Here is a 14834-nt window from a genome sequence, read left to right as displayed (position 1 = left end):
CATAATTATTGATCACTGCTGTGTTGATTCATTAAGGATGGTGTCTATTTTATCCTTTTTGGTATCTAGGAAAGACACCAAAGTGGCAGTGAATTAGGGAACAGCTGATCCTGATCGTGTTTGAGAAAGGTGAAAACAGGGCGGATTTGAGGCTTTCATTTGATTTAATTAATTTTCGACAATATGAGTGATATCCCCACTAAGAAAGGGAGAGGGCCAGATTTTTCATTGAATGATAGAGCCCTCTTACTTAATATAGTTGAGGGATACGTGCATATAATTGAAAAGTAAAAAACGGATGCTGTATGGGCAAAATTACTGTGGATAAGTTGAAGTTTTGTCACATTGGCTTATTAATTCTAAAAGTCTGGGTTTACATGGATATTAATATGCCAGAGATAAGTATTTATTTCAAGATTTGATGGATATAAATTAACTCGATCCATGTTCAAGATTGAGGAAAACAAAATAGTACGTCACTCGCATCGCACTTCCTACAAGAACTTGAATTTATGTATCATTGAAACTTTTAATCTGATGTATTTAATGAAAGGAAAGCATCCTTGAGTTTAAAGACTGCAGTCTGCAAGCACTGATTGGAGATTCAGTGCTTGATCAGCATGAATTTGCTGGTCAAATCTGATGGGAGATGGATCATTGATCAAACACTGATTGCTGTTTCTGCAACTCACACAGGATGAATGCCAGTAAAACCCACACTGATTTCCAATCAAACTCCAGTCAAACTTTGATTTGCTTTTCTGCAACCAGGCATTAGAAATGCTGCGCGAAAGCATATGCCTCGAAAGTAAACTCATTACAACCAGAAATAAAATACCGCAATATTCATTAACTGGGGCTTATACTTTCACATACCCAGTAACTATACAGATCCCTTAAACTCCTCAAACGAAGGACTTTACGCAACTTTAAATTAACAAACAACAATTAAAAGTGATCTGTCCATATTCAAGAGACAACATAGTTGAGCGAAACACTGGTCGTAAGACCATAATATAAATCTAACATCCATACCATGTTTAAGAGTGAAGTATACACGGGCCGAGAACCCTTTTAAAACTTTTCATTAACTGGGGCTTATACATAGCTCAAAGATTGCGATCCGCTTCCTCAAACTCTTCATATCGAGCTACACAAGGGAAAAATTCTGTAAGTCTTACCTCCACGTCTAGTGTGTACTCAGTTTCGAGGCTGCAGCAGGACCTGCCCGCAATTGTGTAACGAACGAGCTAATGACAACAAGATGAAGCGAGCGCTAGCCTTCCCGGAGCGGGAAAAGGTACGCGCAAAGTGCCCCGCCTCTGATTGGCGCACCAAAAGGGGTGGGATGTTTCTCACCAGAACGTGGAGCCAAGAGGAAGATAGCCAACTTAAGGCGGGGAAATATACCAGGACGGGAAGAAACTTCCCCCTATCCTGAGGCCATAAGGGGATGAAGACCAGACTTTATTTAAGGAAGAAAAGGGCAATCCAAAGAATACATTATACAACACGTACAAATAAGAACACAATTAAAACAGCTTGCAAGCACGATCACAAACGAAGAACACAGATAAAATAAGACGAAGGGGGAGAAGAGAAAACGTTCTTCACGGAAAAATAATATAATAATAATAATAATAATAATAATAATAATAATAATAATAATAATAATATTGGCTTTTCTATCCACTAACTACCTTTTTACGGTTTTCTGAGACGCCGAGGTGCCGGAATTTAATCCCGAAGGAGTTATTTTACATGCCAGTAAATCTACCAACACGAGGCTGACGTAATTCAACACCTTCAAATACCACTGGACTGAGGCAGGATGGAACCTGCCAAGTTAGGGTCAGAAGGTCAGCGCCTCAACCGTCTGAGCCATTCAGCCCGGCATGAACGACATTTTGTGCCTATTTCCGTTAAGAATTTTCTTGATAATTAAGTAAGTTAAACGAATGAATTATCTGAAAAGTCAACAGGGTTTGTACACATTGGTTTTTGTGACAATTCTTAGTTTCACGCAGCTAATATGGAATAAAACTCGACTGCCCTCTCCCCACCATAATCACCTCCACTGGGTGGTTTTACGGTTATATCATTAACGGAAACACTTAAGTACTACATCATTGTTTCTCACATTCACCCATCTGTTCATACAAGTTAGCTACGCATTTAGGAGGAAATCCCGGTAATATAATTTAAAAGAGGCTAATGTTGTGCAGGAAAGAATTCCATAGCCTAGCACCAGACACGAGAAATGAACGATTGTAGACTGATGTACGATTTTTAAGTGCAGTAAACGAGGAGCTGGATCGGATGTAATGCTGATAAGTGGAGGGCAGGTGGGTAATAAAATAATTCATTGTTTGAACTTGAGACGGGTAACCAAGACGGAGCAAGACGTGCCTTGCTGAATATGCAACCACCATCACGTATGAGTGGAACGTTTAATCTAAAAAGGTCCGGGGTTCGCTCCAGTTCGTTCGACAGGCCATGTTCGAAGCGAAGTTGGCTGACTAGTGAGGGATGACCTTTCTTACTTTACTCCCATTACAAGCAAGGTGGTTCATCCAGCCTTGTGTACAAAGGCTAAGGCCGGGAATTTAGAGGCCTGAAAGGATGATGGAATTAGAGAGTTAACTATTAGTTTTGAGCTGACGTTCATCACCCACCGTGAACCGACGGGCAGCGTTATGGCTAAAATCAAAAACAGTGAATATAAGCTAATGAAGAGAGATGGGGTCAGTTCTGATGTTTGGAAGAACTTCCCACTTGTGGTCACTGCAGACACCTAGCAGACAGGGAATGTTTTCTGTGCATTGTTAACGTACAAATCCGGTACAACTCATTTAAAACAACACGTTTGCAAATTTAATGCTAAAGGTTATCGCCAATTATTGCCCGGCAATGCAAAGCTAACCATAACTATCACGTGTGTTTTCATGTGTGCCAAAGATTTGCGACCATGGCACACTGTTGCCAGAGAATTAGGGCATGAACCGATTAGTGTTGGTGCTAATTTTAGCAAAGTATTGTTGATGTGTTACCACGTCCTTCCACGATTAGTAGAAACAAAGACGAAACTGTAACTACACGTAACTGAAGGAGCGCGTGAGGAGCGAGTATCAAGCGGCAAGGTCAAAAGAAAAATCTCGCCTCGCCTTTGAGAAGCAAACATCGGTCATGGTCATGCTCGACAAATATGAACCAAGTATAGAGCGTATTTTGCATGACACTAGTAGCTTAGGTCTGAGGAAAGATACTGCGGTGTTACTTCATTCAAAAGTTGGGGTATGATTGAAACTGTGTAAATATCTCATTTGCTTAATCCTTAACCAGCCGAGTGTTTCATAATCGGGAGTGCCACGAGTTGTATGTTTAAATGCAAAAATAAAACGGATGAAGGAGTTCATTGCCTTCTGCAGGTAAGTCGGTAGCATCATCCAATACTTCATCACAGAATATGAGTATACAGGAATTATTCTCCACTTTTGTCTGTTAGTTTAACTGCTGCTACTGATATCAACATTTTAGTTGTTATTATTCAACAGATTCTTGTATTGCCTCTGGAAGGTGGACATCTCGCCATGTAGATCGTGCATATTACTTCACTCAAGACAATCACTCCGTCACTTTGTTAAGCAGCAGGGTCCACGTGACGAGCTGTCATTCCCGAAGAGGTACAGTGAGTTCCTCTCATCGATCGGCCGACGTAAAGGCGGCGCCTCTCTGCCAGTCTGCCTTTGACTCATCACTCTCGCCTCCACTCCATAGCAACAAACATGGCACTCCCTAACTTTGTACTGTATAACATAATATTTCTTTCTTAATCTGCTTACCTTCCCGAGTTGGCTTTTCCATCGGACTCAGTGAGGGATCCCACCTCTACCACCTCAAGGGCAGTGTCCTGGAGCGTGAGACTTTGGGTCTGGGGTTACAACTGGGGAGGATGACCAGTACTTCGCCCAGGCAGCCTAACCTGCTATGCTAAACAGGGGCCTTGAGGTGGATGGTAAAATTGGAAGGGATAGACAAGGAAGAGGGAAGGAAGCGGCCGTGGCCTCAAGTTAGGTACCATCCCGGCATTTGCCTGGAGGAGAAGTGGGAAACCACGGAAAAACACTTCCAGGATGGCTGAGGTGGGAATCGAACCCACCTCTACTCAGTTGACCTCCCAAGGCTGAGTAGACCCCATTCCAGCCCTCGTATCACTTTTCAAATTTCGTGGCATAGCCGCGAATCGAACCCGGGCCTCTGGGGGTAGCAGCTAATCACACTAACCACTACAACAGAGAGGCGGACGCATAACATAACTTAACAATTAAAATTATAAAAGTCCGCTTTTGTGCTGCAGTAATTAGCGTGATTAGCTGCCAGTCCCGGAGGCCCGGGTTCGATTCCCGGCTCTGCCACGAAATTTGAAAAGTGGTACGAGGGCTGAAACGGGATCCACTCAGCCTCGGGAGGTCAATGGAGTAGAACTGGATTCGATTCCCACCTCAGCCATCCTCGAAGTGGTTTTCCGTGGTTTCGCATTTCTCCTCCAGGAAAATACAAGGATGGTACCTAACTTAAGCCCACGACCGCTTCCTTCCCTCTTGCTTGCCTATCCCTTTCAATCTTCCCATCCTCCACAAGGCCCCTGTTCAGCATAGCAGGTGAGGCAGCCTGGGCGTGGTACTGTTCCTCCCAATGTCTCACGCTCCAGGACACTGCCCTTGAGGCGACAGAGATGGTATCTCTCGCTGAGTCCGAGGGAAAAAACCGACCCTGGACACTGAACGGATTAAGAAAGAAAGAAAAATAAACATGTAGGTACCTCACGACAAAATATGTTGCAAATGTTCTACCCTTTCTTATCGAAGTCGCCGTAGGGAATTTGTACGCGTATGTTTTAATTTTAATTTTTGCGATTTAATACACTTTGTCCTCATTCAGCGCGCGTTTCTTTACCTTTCCATTCTTATCGAGTAAAGAACCCGTTCCTCTGAATCTGTCTACAAGTTTCCGCGCAGTCTCTGTGTGGAGCGCGTACATGTAAATTGTGTTATGAATCATCTAACGACTTCCCTACTCAAAAGAGTACGGACAATGACACTTTACCGTATTGTAATTACTAGAGCCCGGATTATTAGGTACTGATAGCTTAGAATGCAAAATTACTTCAGCCAGTAACAAGTATACCCTACAGTGTACAACGGCTATGCTATGAGATTTACATAGATATTAGCGGTACAGCCTACAGAACTCCTTGAATGTATGCTACTCTTCCTACATTGTGGTACAACGGGTTGCAGCACACTTCCTACAAACCAAATTACTCTGCATTCAAACCTATTACCACCTAAAAATCCGAGTTATAGTAATTACCTTCCGCACTGTTTAAGCAGAAATCGTCCCTGGTTGAACTCCGCTTCACAGTAATGTTCCACGAACCTACTACGCTGGCGTAGCAGGGGGAGAGGTGATACTCCCACGTGGCGCGTTCCAGGTGGCGGATAGGGCGGTCCTAACCGGCTTGCCGGCGAACTTGAGGGAAATAAAATACCTCTCGCGGACCAAACACACTACTTCTTGCGGGCGGGAACGCACATGTAGAATACACCCGCGGTACCCCCTGCCTGTCGTGAGAGGCGACTAAAAGGGGCGACCAAGGGATGATTGTATTAGAACTATGAAACTACTTGTGATTAGTACCACCACGCGGAGAACACCAGGGGTCGCTTTCACTTGCGCGTAGTACCACTAAATTAGGTACGAAATAGGTTTGTGATTAGTAGCACACAGGAGCACCGTGCGGTCGGCTTTTGCAGTACCTGTGATTAGTACCACCATATGAGCAGGACCATGGGATGATAGCTACCATGGTTCTGCCTTGCCCATGATTAGTTCCCACTATATGAGGAACACCACGGGATAGGGGAAGGTCCCTGTGGTTAGTACTCTTATGTGATGAACACCATAGGGTTACGTTGCCTGTAAATGGCGCCGCAATGTGAGAAAAACCATAGGTCTGTATTATATGTCGAATTTCATAACCTGTGAGTAGTACCATAATGTGTGGAATACCGCAAGTCTCTGCTACTTTTGATTAGTACCGCAACATGACAAATGCCATGGTTCTACTTTCCTAGAGATAAGTACCGTTATGAGGGGCCGATAACTTGGATTTTGGACCCCCTTTAGACTGCAAGCATCCTCGATTCAGTATTATGCTCTAGCAGCAGTCCCTTGGTCAGTAATCCTATTGTTTTTCCGTCAGTTTCTAAGAATGTAAGGTATTGCGCGTGGCATCCACTTATTGTTTTAAATTCATATCCATCCATTCATTCTTCGTCCTCATGTTGTGAATTCTGGTCAGTAGAGAATTTTGGGCTTTTAATTTGTCATTCCATTTCGTCTCATTTCGTACCATTAGGGGCCGATGACCTCGATGTTAGGCCCCTTTAAACAACAAGCATCATCATCATCACAGTAATGTTAACTTGGATAGTCAGATAAATTATATATCAGAGAACACCTAATTTAACCTTGCTGAATTGTTTCTCTGCGTGATAGGTTCCATACACATCTACAGAAAAAATTAAGCCTCTGCATTCCTAGCCACCATCACGATCTTGACTATTGTATAGGTTAATCAATTTCCAGCAGCTAAATACCGCGTATTTATTTAATAATATACGAGCAGACATCTTATCTAACATATTCCATCCAGTTGCTCTCAACCATCCATGGCATCCTGTCCAGAGCTGCACCTAACCTCTCGAGCTCGATAGCTTCAGTCGCTTAAGTGCGGCCAGTGTCCATTATTCGGGAGATAATGGGTTCGAACCCCACTGTTGGCAGCCCTGAAGATGGTTTTCCGTGGTTTCCCATTTTCACACCAGGCAAATGCTGGGGCTGTACCTTAATTAAGGTCACGGCCGCTTCCTTCCCAGTCCTAGTCCTTTCCTGTCCCATCGTCGCCATAAGATATATCTGTGTCGGTGCGACGTAAAGCCAATAGCATACATAGCAACGCACCTAATCTAATCCTCAAAATACCAAGCCACAGATCCACCTCTACAATCATTATATTGTTGTCAGTGCAATTCGAAAATGGAATTCGTTGTCCAATAACCTAAGGGACACCCTGTCTACCGGTATTTAAAAAGAAATGTTGGCAGCGGAACATTGACGGATCAAGTTGAGTGTAAATACATGAATTCTGGTTTTTTTTGTTTTTTAATTGCATTCCGTGTGTCACTAAGACTTACTAAATGTGTTCTTATTGATGCATTATGACAATTTTCTTTATTTTGGATTATTTGATGTACTTTTATTTTTTCTTACCTTTAATCTGTTTTATAACTATGTGTACAGTTGTGTGTGTGTAATACATTGTTAAACTGTGTGTACATTACAAGAAATGCTTTGGCAGAATAGAAAGCTTCATAGCGGAGTCACGACATGTAAATGAAGGTATTATAATAATAATAATACAGCGATTTTCTCCCATCGGTTGGCCGCCAGGCGTGACCAGTTTATTTGCCTCCCGTTGACTCATCACTCCCCGCTCTGTGGCATAGCAACAAGGACAGAACTTCGCTCACGTTATCCGCGCATGACATGAGATAACAATTGCAATTAACAAAATAAGACTTAACAAAATCAGTAACAAAGACTTAAGGAAATAAGCTCGTACCTTATGACAGGGGATGTTGGAAATGTTCTCCTCCTGCATCCACACATTTCTGGCATCGTCTTAGGAAACTCCGATTCACATGCGTAAGTTCATCTTCCATAAATGAGGCTATTACTCTCCGGATATGTTCTTTCAGTTCATCCAACATTTGAGGGTTTGTTGCATACACTTTATGTTTAGCCCGTCATGCTGAGATCTTCAAAACCCCGGCTTCTGGGGGCTTCTGCGATTTCATTTACTTTTTTTCTCGTTAAGTACATGCTTTAAACACTTCGCTTCGCTTCTTATCGAGTAAGGAACCAGTTCCTCTCAATTTGTTTACGAGTTTCTGCACAGTCTCTCTATGTGGAGGGCGTACACCTAGAAATTGTGTTACAAATCCTCTAACGACTTCCCTGCTAATTCTATCTGTTTGTACTATCATCCGTGGAGAACAAGAAGAGCTCCTGGAAGATATTTCACCCAGCTAGTTTTATCTATTAAAATATGTACTGCAATGTTGAACGTTCCTTCCCAGCCTACAGCGTCAGTTCATCACAATAGAAAAAAATGGAGAAGCACATGGTGACATACCGCGCACCACGATAAGAAATAGTTACAGTACTCGTTGTATTAATAGGGGTTTACACACAGATTCTATAGCTTTATAACTTTAGTTAGCAACATTTATGAGTTTCATTTTCAGGGCATGAAGGCAACAGGAAAGTTTCTACAACAATACTTTGTATAACATACTCCGTGATTTACGGTGCATAACATTCTTTTGAATATTTGAAGTATTTCAAATTTTTCCTTTAATTTTATTATTTAATGCTGTCAAAATTGGAAATCAGCTGGCTATAGACATTATCTAAAGCAATAAAGGTGACTTTGTCATAAAATATGGAGATATTTAAAACTATGTCATTACCTCATATCATTATCATAAGTCACAATTAAAGGACTATACGAACAATATTGTAAATTCATTGGATTAATAATTTAATGAATATTACATATTTTATGGACATATATATTATATTGATAGTTACTAAATTTTATGTACATATTTCGCACTACGATATTGCATAAAATGCGGGCCCTTGTGATGAGTCAATGGCAGGCTAGCAGACCCAGCGAGCCGACTGGCCGACCGATGGGTGGAACGCACTGTAACTTTAGTACCTGCGACATACAGCACATTACGTTAATTAAAACAACCTCTCATCCATTTATGGCTAATAAAGTGGCTGAGGGATTATCTAGACTGAAGTAATGTGGGGAGTGTCGCAGGTTCTACAGCTACCTCTTGCAGGAGGGGGCTCGCCGTGTGGATCGTTCTACCTACCAAAGTGGATGTGAGGTTACCTATATTATGCTTTGTGTCACAGGTTGCTCTCTGGCAGGAGAGCAACTCGCCGTGTGGATCGCTCTACCTACCAAAGTGGATGTGCGGTTACCTATAATATGCTATGTGTCTCAGGTTGCTCACTGGCAGGAGAGCAACTCGCCGAGTGGATCGTGATACCTACCAAAGTGGATGAGAAGCTACCTATACTGTGCTATGTGTCGCAGGTTCTACAGCTACCTCTGGCAGGAGGGGGCTCGCCATGTGGATCGTGCTACCTACCAAAGTGGATGTTAGGCTACCTATACTGTGCTATGTGTCGCAGGTTCTACAGCTACTTCTGGCAGGAGGGGGCTCGCCATGTGGATCGTGCTACCTACCAAAGTGGATGTGCGGTTACCTATATTATGCTATGTGTCGCAGGTGGATCAGCTACCTCTGGCAGGAAGGTGGCTCGGCGTGTGGATCGTGCTACCTAACAAAGAGGATGAGAGGCTACCTATACTATGCTATGTGTTGCAGGTTCTTCAGCTATCTCTAGCTGTAGGATGCCTCGCCTTGTGGATCGTGATACCTACCAAAGTGGATGAGAGGCTACTCATATAGTGCTATGTATCGCAGGTTCTTCAGCTACCTCTGGTAGGAGGGTGGCTCGCCGTGTGGATCATGCTACCTAACAAAGTGGATGTTAGGCTACCTCTATTGTGCTATGTGTCGCAGGTGGTTCAGATATCTCTGACAGGAGGGCGACTCGCCTTGTGGATCGTGCTATCTAACAAAGTGGATGTTAGGCTACCTCTATTGTGCTATGTGTCGCAGGTGGTTCAGATATCTCTGACAGGAGGGTGGCTCGCCGTGTGGATCATGCTACCTAACAAAGTGGATGTTAGGTTACCTATATTGCGCTATGTGTCGCAGGTTGTTCAGATATCTCTGACAGGAGGGCGATTCGCCGTGTGGATCGTGCTATCTAACAAAGTGGATGTTAGGCTACCTTTTTTGTGCTATGTGTTGCAGGTTGTTCAGCTACCTCTGGCAGGAGGGCGGCTCGCCATGTAGATCGTGCTACCTAACAAAGTTGATGTTAGGCTACCTACATTGTGCTATGTGTTGCAGGTTGTTCAGATACCTCTGGCAGGAGAGCGGCTCGCCGCGTGGATTGTGCTACCTACCAAAGTGGATGTTAGGCTACCTACATTGTGCTATGTGTTGCAGGTTGTTCAGATACCTCTGGCAGGAGGGCGGCTCGCCGTGTGGATCATGCTTCCACGCAATGAAGACGGGTTTGCTGCGTTAGAGAGCCAAATTGACTTCCGGAACATAACTAATATACCACGAATGGCCTACCAGAATGTAATCATCTCGTTACCTCGCTTCCAGCTACACAACTCTATCAAGCTGAAGCCTGCACTAAAAAAGGTGAGTAACTGGAACCACTCCGTCGTGGGTACGTGGTTGATGTCTTGGAGCTTTGGACGCGCGTCGAGACATGTCAGTACGGAAGAGGAGAAAGTAATGCTCAGTATTAATTCAACACGGAATTTCTTTTTAAATCACAATTATATTGTAACCCAGTTACTCCCATTTAAATGTTCATTCTTCCTAAATTTTCCTTTACATTAACATGGATATTGTAACCATTTGGTGAGGTAGTAACTATTTATATATTCGACTGGTAGCTTCTACACCAAGATTTATTCATTCTACTATTGTTGTTTGAGTCAGCAGTCCTTACACTGGTTTGATGCAGCTGTCCATGAAACCTTATCCTGTGCTAAGCCTTTCATTCCTACATAACGGCTACATTTTACATCTGCTCTAATTTGCCTGCTATTCTTATATCTTGGTACAACCCAACTGTTCTTATCTCCGACACTTCCCTCAAAAACCAACTTAAAAAATCTTGGGTGTCTTAATATATGTCCTGTGATTCTATCTCTTCTTCTCTTCAAATTTAACCAAATCGATCTCCTCTCACCAATTCTATTCAGTATCTCTTCATTTGTGATTCGACCTATCCATCTCACCTTCAGCATTCTTCTGTAATACCATATTTCAAAAGCCTATATTATCTTTCTTTCTGAGCTAGTAATCGTCCATGTTCCACTTCCATTCTTTGCAACGCTCCAGACGAAAGCCTTCAAAAACATCTTTCTAATTCCTATATCAATGTTCGAAGTAAGTAAATTTATTTTCTTATGAAAGGCTTGTGATAGTCTGCATTTTAGGTCCTGCTTATTTCTGCCATCGTTAGTTATTTTACTGCCCATGTAGTAACATTCATCCACTTCTTTTAAGACTTCATTTCTTAACCTAATATTTCCTGCGTCGCCAGACTTCATTCGACTACACTCCATTACTTTTCTCTTGGATTTATTTATTTATTTTCATCTTGTACTCCTTCGCCAAGACTGTGCCCAGACCATTCAAAAATTTATCCAATTCTTCTGCAGACTGAGACAGAATAACAATATCACCGACAAATCTCAGTTTTGATTTTCTCTCCTTGGATTGTGATTCCTTTTACAAATTCCTCTTTGATTTCCGTTACCGCCTGTTCTGTGTAAACATTGGATTGCTGCTGCTTTTTCAAAGCCCTCAGTTCTTATCATTGCAGACTGATTTTTATACAGAATATAGGTAATTCTTCGTTCTTATTATCTGATCTAGACCATTTTCAGTATTTCAGAGAGCTTGGTCCAATCAACATTATCGAATGCTTTTTCTGGATCTACGAACGCCATGTACGTGGGCTTGTACTTCTTAATATTCCATCCTCTAAGATCAGACGTTAAGTCAGGACTGTTTCACGTTTTTCTACATTTCTTCAGAAGCCAAACTGATCTTTTCACAACTCAGTCTCAAATTGTCTTTCCATTCTTCTGTAAATAATACGTGTTAAAATTGTTCAGGCGTGAGATACTTAACAAATATGGTGCGGTAGTTTTCACAATTTCATCGCCGGCTTTCTTGGGAAAAGGTATAACAACATTCTACCGAAAATCGGATGGCACTTCTCCTCCTGTTTAATACATCTTACACGTTAAATGGAATAACCCCGCATGCCTTGTTCCTATTTTGGTCTCTCAAAGATTCGTCAAATTCTGACCTCAAATTGGGTCTCCTATGTCATCAGTATCAATAGCCTCTTTTTGTTACAGAACCATATCATCTACACCTTTACCTTGATACAACTGTCAGTGTTCCTGCCATCTTTCTGCCTTGTCCTCTTTCCCTTGAAGTGGTTTTCCATTTGAGCTCTTCATATTCACTAACACAAGTACACAGTTACACTCGTAGACGTTCTCTCTCCTATTCTCTCTGTTTACTCTCGCTAGTACCACAGACTAATTCTTACAGACTAAACAGTTACGTTATACAGTTCACGTACTCATGCACTTGTACCCTCGGACAGTTCACTATTAATTCTTGTTTGCGGGCGCACTCCGCACACGAATATTCTCACAAGTCTGTACGTGCGGTTCACACTCACACAGTAGTCTCTACGAATGTCCCACGCAGTTCCTCTACTGTGTTCTCCCTCGCCGCTCAGCTGGAGTACTCGTATCCGCCGCCAGTATCTCTCACAACTGCACAACACCTGTTCCTACATTTCTTCAGAAGCCAAACTGATCTTCTTACGACTCAGACTCAATTTTTCTTTCCATTCTTCTGTAAATATAGTAATACGTGTTAAAATTCTGCAGGCGTGAGGTATTTAACAACTAATGGTGCGGTAGTTTTCATGTCACTAACACGACTGAATGGTATCGCTCTCAGACTGAGCTCAAGCTGAAATGTCTGGCGTTCGTCTGCCACCTTTATATAAGGAGACCAAACGTTCCAGAATGTCCGAGAGCATCCAGAAACCTCGCGTCGTAGAAATCTCCGGATTAGTCGTCTCGTAATTCCCATCCTGATCTCGGCTGTCGCTACGTGGGGTTGGCCTTGCACTAGCTTGTCCATGAGTAGTGCAGGTGGGGAGGAAGCGGGCGGGACATGTAGATGCAGTCACAAGCCCGCCCAAATTCACACATTGGAATGACGGCCGCTATAACCATTGCAAGGTGTTTTCGGGCTGGTGGTCTATCTGCAATTAGCGTCATCACTTTAGGGTGGAGAGAAAACCGACACTGTGGTAACCAGGCAACCAGCGTTCGTTATCTTCTTCCTCTCGTTATTACCGTGTACCAGAACTCTGCCTTCTACAGGGTAGGCAAAATAAAATTGAGCCAGAAAATATTTATAAGACTGCCACGAAAATGATCCTTGTTAATGAACAGGAGAACTGTCCATCACAGGAAAAACCGTGATTTCAATGCACAAATCAGTTGCTGGTACATGTTTGCGGACGCATCTTTTGTACCCCTTGAATTTGTAAGAGGAAATTAAGAGGATAGCAACCAAATAATCAGTACTCGCTCTCCCTTCTTCTAAGCCCATGCCAGGCTCCTTGCAGAATGGATGTGACGGGGCAGCTTCAGCGTGGGGGTGGGAAGTACTGGAACGCCCGCCATACTTACCGGACCTGTCTCTGTTGGATTTTGACCTCATCCGCAAAGCGAAAGAATTATTTTGTAGAAGGTGGCTTGGGAAGCGAGTGGACATTGTCAATGCTATGAAATATGGGGTTACAAAATTCACACATGGCGAGGTGACTGATACCCGTCGTCTCGCGCATCATTTGCAACGAGTTGTGGACAATCTAGGGGTCTACTCTGAGGATTTACCATAGAGGTTACTTTACTCTCTGAGAATTAAACATTATGTAGCACCGGGATTTCATGGCTGATAGTTTCCGCGTTTTACATCATACACTAGCAAATGTACCTGTGCTTCACTACTGTATTCCACATATTATACGGATTTCTCCGTAAATTACTGTAAAAACAGTGAGTAAGATTATATTAAATTGCAAGTCCCTTAGCGCTATCCTGGAAACAAAGCAGAGAGGACACCATACGTTGCTTTCGATGTAAGGCAAGCATTGGGGAAATTTTGTTGATAATGGCAGGCCACATTTCCTACTGCCAATCATAATCGAGTTTCGAAGTTTCTACTATAACGAAAGCCTCACTTGGCAACTGCCATTAACAGTAGAGATGGAGAAATTTCTTTATAAAGACAGGCATATTTCCCTAATGCATGTCACAATCGAGCAGGAAAGATTTGATTATAATCCAGAAATGTAGCGCTATCTAACGTCAATCGAGACAGGACAATAAGTCATAGGACCAAAGATGCAGATCTCAAGAATTGAACGGCAATTGTGCTATCTGTTTTGTAATATGACTCACCGTTTAACCACCAACTACCCCCGAAACAAAGGTCTGCACCGTCATTAAAATGCATCCATCTTTCGAAATTTTCCGGTCCAAAAGTGAACAGTGAACAGTGTGGAGCTTTTTCTCAAACAAGAGAGTGTCCAGGTTTCCGGATTAGTACTCACATACATATGGAGTAATTAAAGAAGAAAGCAATGCAGTTAAGGGAATTGAAATGAATAGAAAATTGGATTATATCTGAGGACAACCGTATAGGACATATATGTAAATACTAAGTGGAAGTATTTGAAAATAAAATGCCCCTCAATAAATTGTGATGGTATGAGTTACGGATATAAGAAGGCGGTAACAGAGGAGAAATTTAGGTGCAGGAATTCTTAGGTAAACAGATAATAGTGATGTGACTAGCAGTGATTTTACACTCACAGGTCAAACTGTGATTGCTATTTTGAAGTAGCAGTGATTTTTAGCTGTGATTAACTGTGATTCAGCTAACGCCACCTAGGATACAATGCCACTCGAAATATGACCATCA

General features: G+C 42.5%; 1 protein-coding gene across 1 annotated transcript in view; it reads left to right on the top strand.

Moving 5' to 3' along the window:
* The window catches only part of LOC136866659 (serpin B3), a 229936-nt gene that overhangs the window by 181294 nt on the left and 33808 nt on the right, over window positions 1-14834 (top strand). The window contains exon 5 of the mRNA XM_067143777.2: window positions 10230-10433. Within this exon, the coding sequence (XP_066999878.2) occupies window positions 10230-10433 (204 nt within the window). The remainder of the gene's footprint in view (window positions 1-10229; window positions 10434-14834) is intronic.

Source organism: Anabrus simplex, chromosome 3 (genome assembly GCF_040414725.1).
Source record: "Anabrus simplex isolate iqAnaSimp1 chromosome 3, ASM4041472v1, whole genome shotgun sequence".
Taxonomy (NCBI): domain Eukaryota; kingdom Metazoa; phylum Arthropoda; class Insecta; order Orthoptera; family Tettigoniidae; genus Anabrus; species Anabrus simplex.
The sequence above is the reverse complement of the archived record's forward strand: the minus strand, read 5'-3'. Positions and strand labels throughout refer to the sequence as shown.